The 15,109-nt window shown below is 45.3% G+C and overlaps 1 protein-coding gene across 1 annotated transcript in view; it reads left to right on the top strand.

Annotated features, from left to right (window-relative positions):
- The window catches only part of LOC141105250 (pancreatic triacylglycerol lipase-like), a 35,383-nt gene extending 32,855 nt beyond the window's left edge, over nt 1-2,528 (top strand). The window contains exon 10 of the mRNA XM_073595138.1: nt 2,418-2,528. Within this exon, the coding sequence (XP_073451239.1) occupies nt 2,418-2,528 (111 nt within the window). The remainder of the gene's footprint in view (nt 1-2,417) is intronic.
- The last annotated feature ends 12,581 nt before the right edge of the window (nt 2,529-15,109 follow it).

The raw sequence follows: 15,109 nt of genomic DNA, 5'->3' as shown, positions 1-15,109 counted from the left end.
AGTGTTCTCTCAACACTACAATATATGGCAGAGCTATATAAATGTATAATAATAGTCTGTGACTGAGGTGGGACATTAGAGTGTAAGCTTCTCTGGTACAGAGACTGATGTGACTGGATCCGTGTCCTCTGTACAGCAATGTCAGAGCTATATAAATGTATAATTTAATAATTTTATATTAGAGTGTAAGCTTCTCTGGTACAGAGATTGATGTGACAGTATCAGTGTCCTCTGTACAATGCTGCAGTATATGTCAGAGCTATAAATGTATAATTATAGTGTGTGACTGTGATGGGGACATTAGAATGTAAGCTTCCCTGATACAGAGACTGATGTGACTGGATCAGTGTTCTCTGTACAGCACTATGAAATATGTCAGTGCTATATACAGTAAATGCAGTGGCAGCCCGTCCATAGGGGGCGCACGGGCAACCCCCCCCCCATCCATGCATTCGGCCCCCGAATCTACATGCAGGGTGCTGGACGCATGGATTTTAATGTTTTTTTTATAAGTACATGATTAGAGCCTGAGGCTCTAATTGGCTTCAAAAAAGAGTGGGCTCGGAGCGCAGAGCACTTGCGTGACAATAGCGAATTAATATTCGCTATTGTCTTCCTGATTCTCCTCACGGCCAATCAGGAAGCCATAATTGGCCAGGGAGTCTTAGGACTCGGGTCTCAATCAGGACCCACTTCCTGTTTGGCCTGGAGGAGAAGCGATGGCCATAGCACCCAACTGCCCCTGATTTCCAGGGACAGTCCCTGATTTGGAGCAATGTCCCTCTGTCCCTCTTGCCTCCTCATTTGTCCCTCATTTTGGTCTGATCTATATAGTTTTATATAAAATGCACTTTTTATCTTTCAAAAAGTATAGCCCAGAGCTAAAACCTTTCATCCAATTTCTAAATTGCTGCATTTGTACATTTCAAAAGCCAATATAAAGGAATAGTAATTGTAAAAAAAAGCATTTGTGGGTTTAACTAATATTTTTTTAATAATTCTCCTTTAAGGGGGCGTGACAGGGGGTGTATCCTATGCCTATATACTTTTGCTAATATGTGTCCCTCGATCCCATCTCAAAAAGTTGGGAGGTGTGGCGATGGCCCCGGAGCGAGGAGTTGCGGCCTGGATCCGTGTCTACCTGATCTCCCTCTGATCGCCGCCACATTCCTGTCCATCTTCTGCGGGGGGTAGATCGCTACGCTGACTTTGGTTTGCTGCCTCCCCCCCAAAATATTGAGCACCAGCCACACTGAGTAAATGTATAATTTAATAGTGTGTGACTATGGGGGGGAATTAGTGTGCAAACTCCTCAGGTGCAGAGACTAATGGGACTGGCTCTGTTGTCAGAGCTATAAAAATGTATAATAATAAATATGTAACTCCTGACTCTACCATATTTTTTTTAAATCAAAAAGATGTTTATTTAGTATAACACATTTAATTACAATGCGGTAACAAAAAAATGTTAAATTGACATCATTGTATCCTTGAACAATTTCCAGATCCACAGGTTACAGAGCAGTATATAATACTACTTTAGCAGTAACATTATTGATAGAAACAGTGGAATCCTAACTTTATAATACCATACTGCATATTGCCGTCTGACAAAGCTTCCAAAGAAATACAATTTTACATTTTGCGACCCATTATACCTGTGCAGGCCTAGCCAGACACTGCATCACCCGCATAAGAAACCAATTCTCGGGGGCTAAGACCTGGAGTATCTAGCCATGGTGCCCACAATCTTTCAAATGTACCCAGGCAACCTTTACGTTGGTATATACGTATTTTTCAAAAAGGAGTGTGTTGCCCATGTGAGTTACCTATTGCTGGGGGGAAGAGGAGCCGTTTTTTTCCACTGCAGCAGAAATACTCTACGGGCTTGAAAAAGAGCATGAGTAAAGGCCACCCGTGTAGATTCTTCCAAAATTATGTTGTTAAGAATGCTCAATAAGCCGTATTTGGGGTCAAGGGTTAACTTGGTCTGGAATACCATGTTAAGGGTACCCATAACTTCTGTCCAGTAATGGTGGAGCTTAGGACACCTCTAAAGGAGATGGATAAGGTCTTCCCATATCTCTTTGACATCTATAACATAGGCTCTGCAGTCACTCCCATATGGTGGAGCTTGGTTGGAGTGTAATGTGCTCTCAGAATTATATAGAGTTGGGATAATCTCTGCGAGAAAATCATAGAACTTGTTACCACAGCTTGTAACGCCTCCTCCCATTGGTCCCCTTACCTACGTCCCTCTCCCATCTCTGAAGCGTCCCAGTAGGGTGTGCATACAGAAAATCATTCAGCAGCATCCTATAGACCCTACCATATTTAATTAGTGAAGTGTACAGCCAAACGCACTTTTGTAGGTTAGAGATTCATTTAATTTGTTCATTTGCTTTGTGGTGTTACAGGGCAGCTGCAGGTCGTGCCCCAGTTCCGGCTGTCCCAAGATGGGTCACTACGCTGATGCCTACAGAGGTGTCACCAATTCCAGCCAAGTCTTTTATCTCAGTACGGTGTAATGATAGACTGGTAAGTGATGCAAGTAGAGCTATCGACTCCCAAAAAAAATGATATGTGCTACAGAAGTAAATTATGAGTCTATCTTTACCTACAGTTTTCTGTGCAAAGTACCACAAATACCTGTAGATCTTGCCAGAGATGTCCACTTAATGTAGCTTCCTGTGATGGGATGGCAATGATACCACCAAGAAACACAAGAGGGCTCCTCTAAGTGCAGTATGTCAGATCTATTTATTAATAAAATGCATATAAATCATTCACATGTAGCAGAATAAAAAGCGCATGTCATAAGCTCTGTTGCCATCATTCAGAAACCTAGGCAAGGGCAAAGATGACAACGGGCAGAAGCCGCCAATAAGGGAGGATATACAAGCTCTGGAGCTGATCTGACAGCATGGTAACTTGGCCAATGATGTCACATGCTGGGAGGAGTGAAGGGGTGTAGATACATGTTTTAGGGCAGTAACACAATTTTCTAAAGCCTTGAGGCACATAGAATTACTGCCTTGAAATGGTAGCCCTTCACACACTGGGAGGTGTGAAGGGGTGTGTGTGGCTACGTGTTTCAAGACAGTAACACTTCTTTTGAAAGCCTTAAAGTGGATGTAAACCCAATTTTTTTTTTTTTTAATGTCATAATGTAGAGTATAAGATTTCCTATCATTTGAGCCCAGTCTTGCCACAAAGAGTTACTCCAGCTCTGAGCAATCCTCTTTTACTGTTCAGTGAGATAAATCTTGACAAACAGAGAAAAACTTTGTCAAATCCTCCCCCTTGCTGTGAGTGACAGGTGATTTACATATCTCGTGCACTAGCCTAAGACACGCATTATTTTTTAATTCCCTCCCCCACTCCTTTCTTCTGCTGCCCTGCCAGGATTGGATGTTCCACACCTCACCATAATTGGGCAAGTCATGTGGTTACTTTCTTGTCTTTTCACTGGATGTTAGAGATCATAGCAGAAGTTCAGTGTAAGAAATACACAGGAGAAACGCATATTGACAAGGGAAGTGTAGAGGTGGGTGGGGAGTCTACTGACATCACGACTCCACCCACCGAGCTCCAGACAACAGACCCACCCACAGAATATGCAGTTTTTCCTCACTCATAACAGACAGAGGGGAGACATTTGACAGGTAAAGATACATGCAGGAGGCATGTATATCCTTATAGATAACCCCTATGGCAGTAGTTTAGAAAGGATGACATTGGGTTTACATCCACTTTAAGGCACGTAGCATTACTGTCTTGAAACGTAGCCACGCCCTCTTCATGGCTCCAGTTGTGTGACATCACCGCCCAAGTTCTCATGCTTTCAGATCAGCTCCAGAGCTTGTATATTCTCCCTTATTGTCAGTTTCTGTTCCCTATCATCTTTGCACCACCTGGGTTTCTAGATGATGGCAACAGAGCTTATGACATGCTACATGTGAGATGAGTTGAGTGGCATCTTGATATAGCGTGGTCATTTACCCTGTAGGATCCCGACGCGCTTGACAAAGTCCCTGGAAAAAAAAACCCAGGGACTAGAAGGAGACAGAGTCAGATGGAAGCAGCATGAGAGATGAAACAAGAGAGGCTACGCAGGAAAATCTTGTGTGAAGAGCCAAGTCTTCAGTTTCCTGTGAAAGACCAAGATGGTAGGGGCCTCCTGGAGCTCAGCAGGTAGGCTGTTCCACAGCACAGCACGCTGGTGGGAGAAAGCTCGATTGTGTGGTTTGTGAGTGGTTTGTTTGCTTTTTATTACCAAATTGATCTTACTGCACTTAGAGGTGTCCTCTTGTGTTTCTTTGTATTACTACAGATATTCCTTTGAATCAGAATAGGAAGAGCTGCACTTTTTTAAGCCAGTTTAGCCTACCTGTTATAGCCTATGTGGTCATTATGAGCTTTCCAGCTTGGACTTCACCTCTCTGGAGTTTAGGCTTGTTTTGCACTGTAACAGATTTCGTTTATTGGCAATGATGCTGCACTGCTCCTGAATTCAGAGCAGAGTTGCCATGCTCATGTTAGCAGTGCCTGCTTGCACTACATTAGAATAAGCAGATGTTGCACAGAAGGTGGCCATGGATGTTGTCACTGCTACTTTTTCCAAGTGGTCAGACGACCGCAAAGCTCTACTAAGTGTGTCTGCCTGTGCAGGGCCGATAATGCCACTAAATCCTTAGAACAGCGATGTGATCCCATTGGTGTTCAAAGCTCTTAAAGTGATTGTAAAGGATCATATTTTATTTTTTTTAAAATAACAAACATATCATACTTACCTCCACTGTGCAACTCGTTTTGCACAGAGTGGCCCCGAACATCCTCTTCTGGGCGACCGCGTTATTGGATTTGATTGACAGCAGAGGGAGCCAATAGTTGCGCTGCTATTAAAAAAAAAATCACTAATCGCCGTCATTACTAATAAAAAAAATTAATTAATAATGAAAATGCCATAAATATATCCCCCATTTCGTAGACAATATGAGTTTTGCGCAAACCAATCAATAAGCGCTTATTGGGGTTTTTTTTACCAAAAATATGTAGCAGAATAAACATTGGCCTTAATTGATGAAGAAATTGGATTTAACTTTTTTTTTTATTGGATATGTTTTATAGCAGAAGATAAAAAATGTTTTTTTTTTTTTTCAAAATTGACGGTCTTTTTTTGTTTATAGCGCAAAAAAAAAAACAAAAAACAAAAAAAAATGCAGAGGTGATCAAATACCGTCAAAAGAAAGCTCTATTTGTGGGAAAAAAAGGACATCAAACTTATTTAGGTACAGCGTTGCGTGACGGCGCAATTGTCAGTTAAAGTAACGCAGCGTCGTATCCCAAAAAATGGCCTGGTCATTAAGGGGGGTAAAACCTTCCGGGGCTGAAGTGGTTAGAGTGGATGTAAACCCTCACATATACCCAGTATACTGAACAGCCTCAGATGATACACAGAGATTAAACAAATCTCCCTACATAAGTTTTACATGTATATCTGCTGTCTTCAGCTGTATATATCCTTTAGAAAGTGCTCTTCATGTTAAAGTTTTTCTCTTCCTGGTTAGCACTGGGAGTTGATTATTGGCATACAGCCAAGACACTGACAGCTGATTGGAGGCAGAGGAAGAAAGGAATATGCAGAGGTCTGCTCTTAGACAGCAAGCTGACTGCTAATCTATTTATAGCAACCTCCCCCGACACACACTTCTATCTCGGAGAACGTCTGAGAAGCTATCAGGCTGATAACAGAGCTAAGGAGCAAGAGACAGCTACGGGACATAGTGCTTTGGAGAGAGATAAGAAAACACTACAGATATATGTGCCCAGGTCAAATTTCATGAATCGGGTTTACATCCACTTTAACCACTTGCCGAACAGCCGCCGTCATTATATTGCGGCAGGTCGGCATGTTCCCGCCATAGAGCCATAGAAGGCACGTGCGTGCCCACTACATGGCGGGGGGACACGATGCACCTGACCAACGGCCGCAATGTCCGCTGGTTCACGGGCGATCGCAGGCACGAGAGCCAGAACGGAGATGCGTGTGTGTAAACACACAAATACCCATTCTGTCAGGAGAGGAGAGGAGGGACAGATCGTGTGTTCCTACTAATTAGGAACAGTGATCTGGTTCCTCCTCTAGTAAGTCACATCCCCATACAGTTAGAAACACCTAGCAGGGAACACATTTAACCCCTCGATTGCCCCCTAGTGTTAACCCCTTCCCTACCAGTGACATTTACACAGTGATCAGTGTATTTTTATAGCACTGATCGCTGTATAAATGTCAACGGTCCCAAAAATGTGTCAAAAATGTCCGATTTGTTCACTGCAATGCCGCAGTCCCGCTAAAAATCGCAGATCGCCGCCATTACTAGTAAAAAAAATAAAATAAGTACAATAATGCCATAAAAATGCCATAAATCTATTCCCTATTTTGTAGACACTATAACTTTTGCACAAACCAATCAATATACGCTTATTGCGATTTTTTTTTAACCAGAAATATGTAGAAGAATACATATCGGCCTAAACCGTGGAAGAAATGTGTTTTTTTATAATTTTTTGGGGATATTTATTATAGCAAAATGTAAACAATATTGCTTTTTTTCAAAATTGTCGCTCTTTTTTTGTTTATAGCGCAAAAAATAAAAACCACAGAGGTGATCAAATACCACCAAAAGAAAGCTCTATTTGTGGGAAAAAAAAGAAGTAAATTTTGTTTGGGTACAACGTCGCACAACCACGCAATTATCAGTTAAAGCAACGCAGTGGCGTTTCGCAAAAAATGGCCTGGTCATTAAGGGGGAAATTCTTCCGGACCTTGAGTGATCATTGTAATAAGTTGATCGATCGATCAACTTGGGTACAACGAGTCTGCTGGATTCTACTTGTGATTATTGCTAGCGGTTGCTATAGCCGTCTTCTCCCAGGGCGGGTATGGCTCCCCCCACCACCACCGGGAGAATACAATATTTTGTCAGGAGGGATTCCCCTGTCAGCACAGTCTGTGTTGATGGGGGAATCATGCAACCTGTGGTTGCAGGAAAGAAATTCACACTGTCTATGACCTGCCTAACTCTATGCATGGAAGCAGGAGTCTCTCTGCAGAGGTTAGACACATCCTTTCTGAGTCAGACCTAGAGCTCTCCAATCAGCAAAGCTCATACTTCCACTAGCTCCAGCTCTGACTTATCAGGGGGTATCAGATTGGTGCAGCATTCAGCAGTTGACAGGGGACAGGCCTTTTACTAAAGCTGTGGTTAATTTTTGATGAACTGTAAGACATTAAAAACATTTTTGATACATCTGTATAATTAACAAATTTAGGCCTCATGCACACAGAACGATTTTACAGCTGCTGTTAGGGGCGTTTTTTTCTGCCTCTAAACGCCCCTCCATGTTACCCTATTTGACCTTGCACACATAAACTTTCAGAGGCGTTTGGAGAAATAAGCGTTTAGGGGCAGTAGAAAAAAAACGACAGCTTGTGCATCCAGGAGCAGAGGCTGTTGAGCTGTAAAAACGCAAAATGCACAAAAACGCCGCTAAAGGCTGTAACAAGCTTTTAGTCGTGTTTAGCCACTTTTGGCATCTTTAGGCGTTTTTACATTATAGTGAGTGTTTTTACTGTAAAAATGCCCAAAAACGCTAACGCCAAAAAAAAGTGCATAAACGCTAGTCAAAAACGTGTTTTTACAGCTGCTCTTTATTCTGGCAGCAGCGCTGGTGTTTTTTAAACGTCCTGTGTGTGTGAGCCCTTAAACTGATGGTTCCGATTTCTCTGGTGTTCCCCTCCCAGAAATCTGTGTTATATTGCAATGCTACTACTATTGTTATTTTCTTGTTTTACCATGATTTCGATTGGCTGATTAACTGCTGAAAGTTTAATAGAACTATTTGCATTTATTTTCAGGTAAAAACACCTTCGACCACAAACCAGGAACCGTTTTCAAAAGGCAACTGAGTTTTACTGAGAAATAAATCTTATTTTATGAAATCAGTGTCTCGTGATCAGTCCGGATAAAATAAAAATTATTCCATGTAAAGCCAGAAGATCAAATGAAGATCCATCCTGTTTTGTGGGTCCGTCAGGGCTAAGAAGACATAATAAAGGACAATTTAAATCAATATAATGTGTGTTATTTAATTGAACGTACATAAAATAACAACCAATATATACATAAGAAACAGCATAAGAAATGAACGATACAAAACTTCTATTGGTACAGGAAAACATACTAGAAAATAGGGATGAGCTTCGTGTTCGAGTCCAACCCATGTTCGACTCGAACATCGTCTGTTCGCCCGTTCGCCGAATTGCGAACGATATGGGCCGTTCGCGCCAAATTCGTGTGGCGCTTCACGGCCCATAATTCACTGCGGCATCGCAGTGCATTACTGGCTGATGATTGGCCAAGCATGCACTATGACCCGCATGCTTGGCCAATCACAGCGCCGCCTGAACAGAGAGCCTTAATTGGCCAAAGCCAAGGAGGCTTTGGCCAATTATGGCTCAGGGGATTTAGTACACGCCCCACACTATATAAGGCCGCCTGCACGGCGGCCCTGTGTAGTGTGTGTTCCGGCGTTCATTGAAAGAGAGAGAGAGACAGACAGTGACATTTGATTTGAGTTAGATATATTAGGCAGAACAGTCAGTCAGTTAGCTGCACTTACAGTGTATTGTGTATATATATGCATCCCAGGTGTTGCATATATATATATATACACTGTATTCAGTTTAGCTAGATCCGTTCTTGTTATCTTCCTACTGACAGGCAGGCTTGTCTTGTTACAGTATTTACAGCTACCTGAAGAAAATTGCTGGTGTTCTTTTGATCCTATTAGTACCACAGTCAGGCAGCTAGACTATTTACAGTTAGTGCAGTGCGTCCTGCTCACAGTGTTCAGCTAGATCCGTTCCTGTTATCTTCTTACTGACAGGCAGGCTTGTCTTGTTACAGTATATACAGCTACCTGAAGAAAATTGCTGGTGTTCTTTTGATCCTATTAGTACCACAGTCAGGCAGCAAGACTATTTACAGTTAGTGCAGTGCGTCCTGTTCACAGTGTTCAGCTAAACCTACAAGTTAGTGGGGTGCGTCCTGCTCACAGTGTTCAGCTAAACCTACAAGTTAGTGCAGTGCGTCCTGCTCACAGTGTTCAGCTAGATCCGTTCCTGTTATCTTCTTACTGACAGGCAGGCTTGTCTTGTTACAGTATATACAGCAACCTGAAGAAAATTGCTGGTGTTCTTTTGATCCTATTAGTACCACAGTCAGGCAGCTAGACTATTTACAGTTAGTGCAGTGCGTCCTGCTCACAGTGTTCAGCTAAACCTACAAGTTAGTGCAGTGCGTCCTGCTCACAGTGTTCAGCTAGATCTATTCCTGTTATCTTCTTACTGACAGGCAGGCTTGTCTTGTTACAGTATATACAGCTACCTGAAGAAAATTGCTGGTGTTCTTTTGATCCTATTAGTACCACAGTCAGGCAGCTAGACTATTTACAGTTAGTGCAGTGCGTCCTGCTCACAGTGTTCAGCTAAACCTACAAGTTAGTGGGGTGCGTCCTGCTCACAGTGTTCAGCTAAACCTACAAGTTAGTGCAGTGCGTCCTGCTCACAGTGTTCAGCTAAACCTACAAGTTAGTGTGGTGCGTCCACCTCAGTGTTCAGCTAAACCTACAACTTAGTGGGGTGCATCCTGCTCAGAGTGTTCAGCTAAACCTACAAGTTAGTGCAGTGCGTCCTGCTCACAGTGTTCAGCTAGATCCGTTCCTGTTATCTTCTTACTGACAGGCAGGCTTGTCTTGTTACAGTATATACAGCTACCTGAAGAAAATTGCTGGTGTTCTTTTGATCCTATTAGTACCACAGTCAGGCAGCTAGACTATTTACAGTTAGTGCAGTGCGTCCTGCTCACAGTGTTCAGCTAAACCTACAAGTTAGTGGGGTGCGTCCTGCTCACAGTGTTCAGCTAAACCTACAAGTTAGTGCAGTGCGTCCTGCTCACAGTGTTCAGCTAGATCCGTTCCTGTTATCTTCTTACTGACAGGCAGGCTTGTCTTGTTACAGTATATACAGCAACCTGAAGAAAATTGCTGGTGTTCTTTTGATCCTATTAGTACCACAGTCAGGCAGCTAGACTATTTACAGTTAGTGCAGTGCGTCCTGCTCACAGTGTTCAGCTAAACCTACAAGTTAGTGCAGTGTGTCCTGCTCACAGTGTTCAGCTAGATCCATTCCTGTTATCTTCTTACTGACAGGCAGGCTTGTCTTGTTACAGTATATACAGCTACCTGAAGAAAATTGCTGGTGTTCTTTTGATCCTATTAGTACCACAGTCAGGCAGCTAGACTATTTACAGTTAGTGCAGTGTGTCCTGCTCACAGTGTTCAGCTAAACCTACAAGTTAGTGGGGTGCGTCCTGCTCACAGTGTTCAGCTAAACCTACAAGTTAGTGCAGTGCGCCCTGCTCACAGTGTTCAGCTAAACCTACAAGTTAGTGTGGTGCGTCCACCTCAGTGTTCAGCTAAACCTACAAGTTAGTGGGGTGCGTCCTGCTCAGAGTGTTCAGCTAAACCTACAAGTTAGTGCAGTGCGTCCTGCTCACAGTGTTCAGCTAGATCCATTCCTGTTATCTTCTTACTGACAGGCAGGCTTGTCTTGTTACAGTATATACAGCTACCTGAAGAAAATTACTGGTGTTTTATTGATCCTATTAGTACCACAGTCAGGCAGCTAGACTATTTACAGTTAGTGCAGTGCGTCCTGCTCAGTGTTCAGCTAAACCTACAAGTTAGTGGGGTGCGTCCACCTCACAGTGTTCAGCTAAACCTACAAGTTAGTGGGGTGCGTCCTAATCAGAGTGTTCAGCTAAACCTACAAGTTAGTGGGGTGCCTCCTGCTCACAGTGTTCAGCTAGATCCATTCCTGTTATCTTCTTACTGACAGACAGGCTTGTCTTGTTACAGTATTTACAGCTACCTGAAGAAAATTACTGATGTTTTTTTGATCCTATTAGTACCACAGTCAGGCAGCTAGACTATTTACAGTTAGTGCAGTGCGTCCTGCTCACTGTGTTCAGCTAAACCTACAAGTTAGTGGGGTGCGTCCTGCTCACAGTGTTCAGCTAAACCTACAAGTTAGTGTGGTGCGTCCACCTTACAGTGTTCAGCTAAACCTACAAGTTAGTGGGGTGCGTCCTGCTCACAGTGTTCAGCTAAACCTACAAGTTAGTGTGGTGTGTCCTGTTCACAGTGTTCAGCTAAACCTGCAAGTTAGTGGGGTGCGTCCTGTTCACAGTGTTCAGCTAAACCTACAAGTTAGTGGGGTGCGTCCACCTCACAGTGTTCAGCTAAAGCTACCTGTAGAAGGTTGGTGGTGTTCTCATACTACAGGCAGGCAGTTGATTTTGCTAGCTGCAGTATCAGTACATATATATATATATATATATATATATATATATATATATATATCCCAGCTTAGTGCAGCTACAGGCCATTAGTATGTCTGGAAGGCCAAGAAGGAGAGGTAGACAGTCACAAGCCAATAAGAGAGGGCAAGCAGGCTGCTCTGTGTCTAGTGCTGGTCGTGGAGACGGTGCATCCTCATCAGCACGTGGCCGTGGGACACGCTTGGCCTTTTTTTCGGCAGCTGGCCGTGTTGAGCCGCAACATGCGGAAGACTTGGTCGAGTGGATGACCAAGCCGTCCTCATCCTCTCTCACCCATGCCCAGGGTACTTTGTCTGGCAAAGCAGCGGCCTCTTCCCTCGGCTCAATGTCATCAGTGACTCCTTCCCTAGCCCCACCATGTCCTCCTGAGGAGTCCCTCGAACTGTTTGACCACAGTGTTGGGTACATGCTCCAGGAGGATGCCCAGCGTTTGGAAGGCTCTGATGATGATACTGAGCTCGATGAAGGCAGTAACATGAGCACGGACAGAGGGGGTGCCCAAGAAGGACAGCAATCTGGCAGTCATGCTCCCGCTGCTGCAGCATACTGCCAGGTTTGCTCCAGTGATGAGGAGGGAGGGGATGATGAGGTCACTGACTCAACGTGGGTGCCTGATAGGAGAGAGGAGGAGGAGGAGGAGGTGGCACATCATAAGGGCAGCACATTGACTGCATCACACCCCAAAGCTCCACATGTGCAGGGCGCTGCAGTCTCTGCGCGTTATTCAAAAAGTTCTTTGGTGTGGGCCTTTTTTGAGACGAGTGCATCAGATCGCACCGCTGCTATTTGCAACATATGTCTCAAGCGTATCTCGCGTGGCCAAAACATCTCCCGCTTGGGTACCACATGCTTGACCAGACATATGTTGACCTGCCATGCAGTTCGTTGGCAAGCGTATCTAAAAGACCCACACCAAAGAACAAAGAGGACCTCTCCTTGCTCCTCATCAGCTGAGATTTCCAACCCCACTATACCTTCAGTCCTCTCTGAGACCTGCACTTAGAGGAATGAAGGTGTAGAATTAGGTGTGTCACAGCCAAGTACTTGTGGGCAATCTGCTTTTGATACACCGTCGTCAGATTGTACCAGGCAAATTTCCCTGCCCCAGCTGCTGCACCGCCGAAAGAAGTTTGCTCCCAGCCATCCACATGCCCAGCGGTTGAATGCTAGCTTGGCAAAATTGCTAGCACTTCAACTGCTGCCTTTTCAGTTGGTAGACTCTGCCCCCTTCCGTGAGTTTGTGGAATGTGCGGTTCCTCAGTGGCAGGTACCCAAACGCCACTTTTTCTCACGGAAGGCGATTCCGGCTCTCTACCGGCATGTGGAAGGCAATGTCCATGCCTCGCTGGACAGGGCGGTCAGCGGTAAGGTGCATATTACTGCTGACTCATGGTCCAGCAGGCATGGACAGGGACGTTACCTAAGTTTCACGGCGCATTGGGTGACTCTGCTGGCAGCTGGGAAGGATACAGGACAAGGTGCAGTAGTGTTGGAGGTTGTTCCGCCACCACGCCTCCAAAATGCTAATGATTGTGACACACCTCTCTCCTCCACCCCCTCCTCTTCTTCTTCCTGGCCTCTTCCTGTGCTTTGTCCTCGGAACCAGCGGTGCTCTGTAGCCGTTCAAGGGGCTACGCAAGTACGCAGGCCAAAAGATGCCATGCGGTGCTTGAGCTGGTGTGCTTGGGGGACAGGAGCCACACTGGGACAGAGGTTCTGTCAGCTCTGCAGGGGCAGGTTCAGAGGTGGTTGACGCCACACCAACTTAAGGCAGGAATGGTGGTTTGCGACAATGGCACCAACCTCCTCTCTGCCCTCCGACAGGGACAAATGACCCATGTGCCCTGTTTGGCTCACGTCCTTAACTTGGTGGTGCAGCGGTTCTTGGGCAGGTACCCGGGCTTACAGGATGTCCTGAGGCAGGCCAGGAAAGTCTGTGTGCATTTCCGCCGGTCATATAATGCCAGTGCTCGGCTGACGGACCTCCAAAAGGAGTTTAACCTGCCCAAGAACCGCCTAATCTGTGACATGCCCACCAGGTGGAACTCAACGTTGGCCATGCTGCAGTGGCTGCACACGCAGCAGAGGGCCATCAATGAGTACCTGTGCGACTATGGCACCAGGACAGGGTCAGGGGAGCTTGGTTTTTTTTCCCCACGCCAGTGGGCCATGATTAGGGATGCATGCACTGTCCTGTCACCATTTGAGGAGGCCACGAGGATGGTGAGCAGTGACAGTGCATGCATCAGTGACACTGTCCCCCTTGTCCACCTGTTGGAGCACACGCTGCATGGAATAATGGACAGGGCACTTGAGGCAGAACAGAGGCGGGAAGAGGAGGACTCAAGGCCCCCTTTATCCAGACAGTGTTCCTGCATGCCCGCCGATTACACAGGAAGAGGACGAGGAGGAGGAGGAGGAGGAGGAAAATTGTGTCAGTATGGAGGTGGAGCCTGGCACTCAGCATCAGCAGCAGTCTTTAAGGGATCAGTCCCAAGAAACACATGGACTTGTACGTGGCTGGGAGGAGGTGGCTGCGGACCATGTCGTCCTTAGTGACCCAGAGGACTCCGGACCGAATGCCTCAGCAAACCTACGCTGCATGGCCTCCCTGATCCTGCAAAGCCTGCGTAAGGATCTTCGTATTCGTGGTATCAAGGAGAAGGACCAATACTGGCTGGCAACCCTCCTTGATCCACGTTACAAGGGTAAGGTTGCGGACCTTATCTTGCCAGCGCAGAGGGAGCAGAGGATGAAACATCTTCGGGAGGCCTTGCAGAAAGGTCTGTGCAACGCGTTCCCAGAGACTGGGAGGTTACAAACTCCTGTTTCTGGACAACGTGTTGCTGAGGCTTCGGTCAGTCAAAGAAGGAGCGGTGGAGAAGGTGGCCGTCTGACCGATGCGTTCAGACAATTTTTTGGTCCGCAGCCCCAAGGTATGATCGGTTCCAGCAACCATCGCCAGCGTCTGTTTTACATGGTGCAGGAATACCTAGGGGCAAGATCAGACTTGGACACCTTTCCCACCGAAAATCCTCTGGAATTACTGCTCCGCAGGCTTGAATGGAGGAGAAGATTCGGATGCCGCACACCGGATGTAGTCAAAAAATTTTCACTTTATTGAAAAAATGGGATCATCAAAATAACAAGACTGTCATGCAGAAAGTACAGATAAGCTGACGCGTTTCGCACTCAGGACTGAGTGCTTACTCATAGCTTTTGATGATCCCATTTTTTCAATAAAGTGAAAATTTTTTGACTACATCTGGTGTGCGGCATCCGAATCTTCTCCTCCATTCAAGCCTGCTTTGCCTAGCATTCAGCCAGCACCTGGAGCTCTTCTGCTCTGAAACTTCTACTTACACCTGGGTCAGTGTCAGCCTGAGCGGTGAAAACACTTTCTTTGCTTGTCTGCATCTAAGGAATTACTGCTCCGCTAGAAAACCATGCGGTAATAACGCATATGTGTTTTTGGTGTGTTTTCTGGTTGCCTGACTCCCAGCATGCACCTGTGAAACATGCGCACCAAAACACATCTGCGGAGCAGTGTGAAAGCAGCCTTAAAAATGCACTGCACCCACCGCGCATTGGTGTGAAGAGTTCCATAGAATTTAAAGGGAAATATTTTTCATGCGTTTTTGTTC

Source organism: Aquarana catesbeiana, linkage group LG08 (assembly GCF_042186555.1).
Source record: "Aquarana catesbeiana isolate 2022-GZ linkage group LG08, ASM4218655v1, whole genome shotgun sequence".
Taxonomy (NCBI): Eukaryota; Metazoa; Chordata; class Amphibia; order Anura; family Ranidae; genus Aquarana; species Aquarana catesbeiana.
This window is presented reverse-complemented; position numbering and strand designations above follow the sequence as displayed.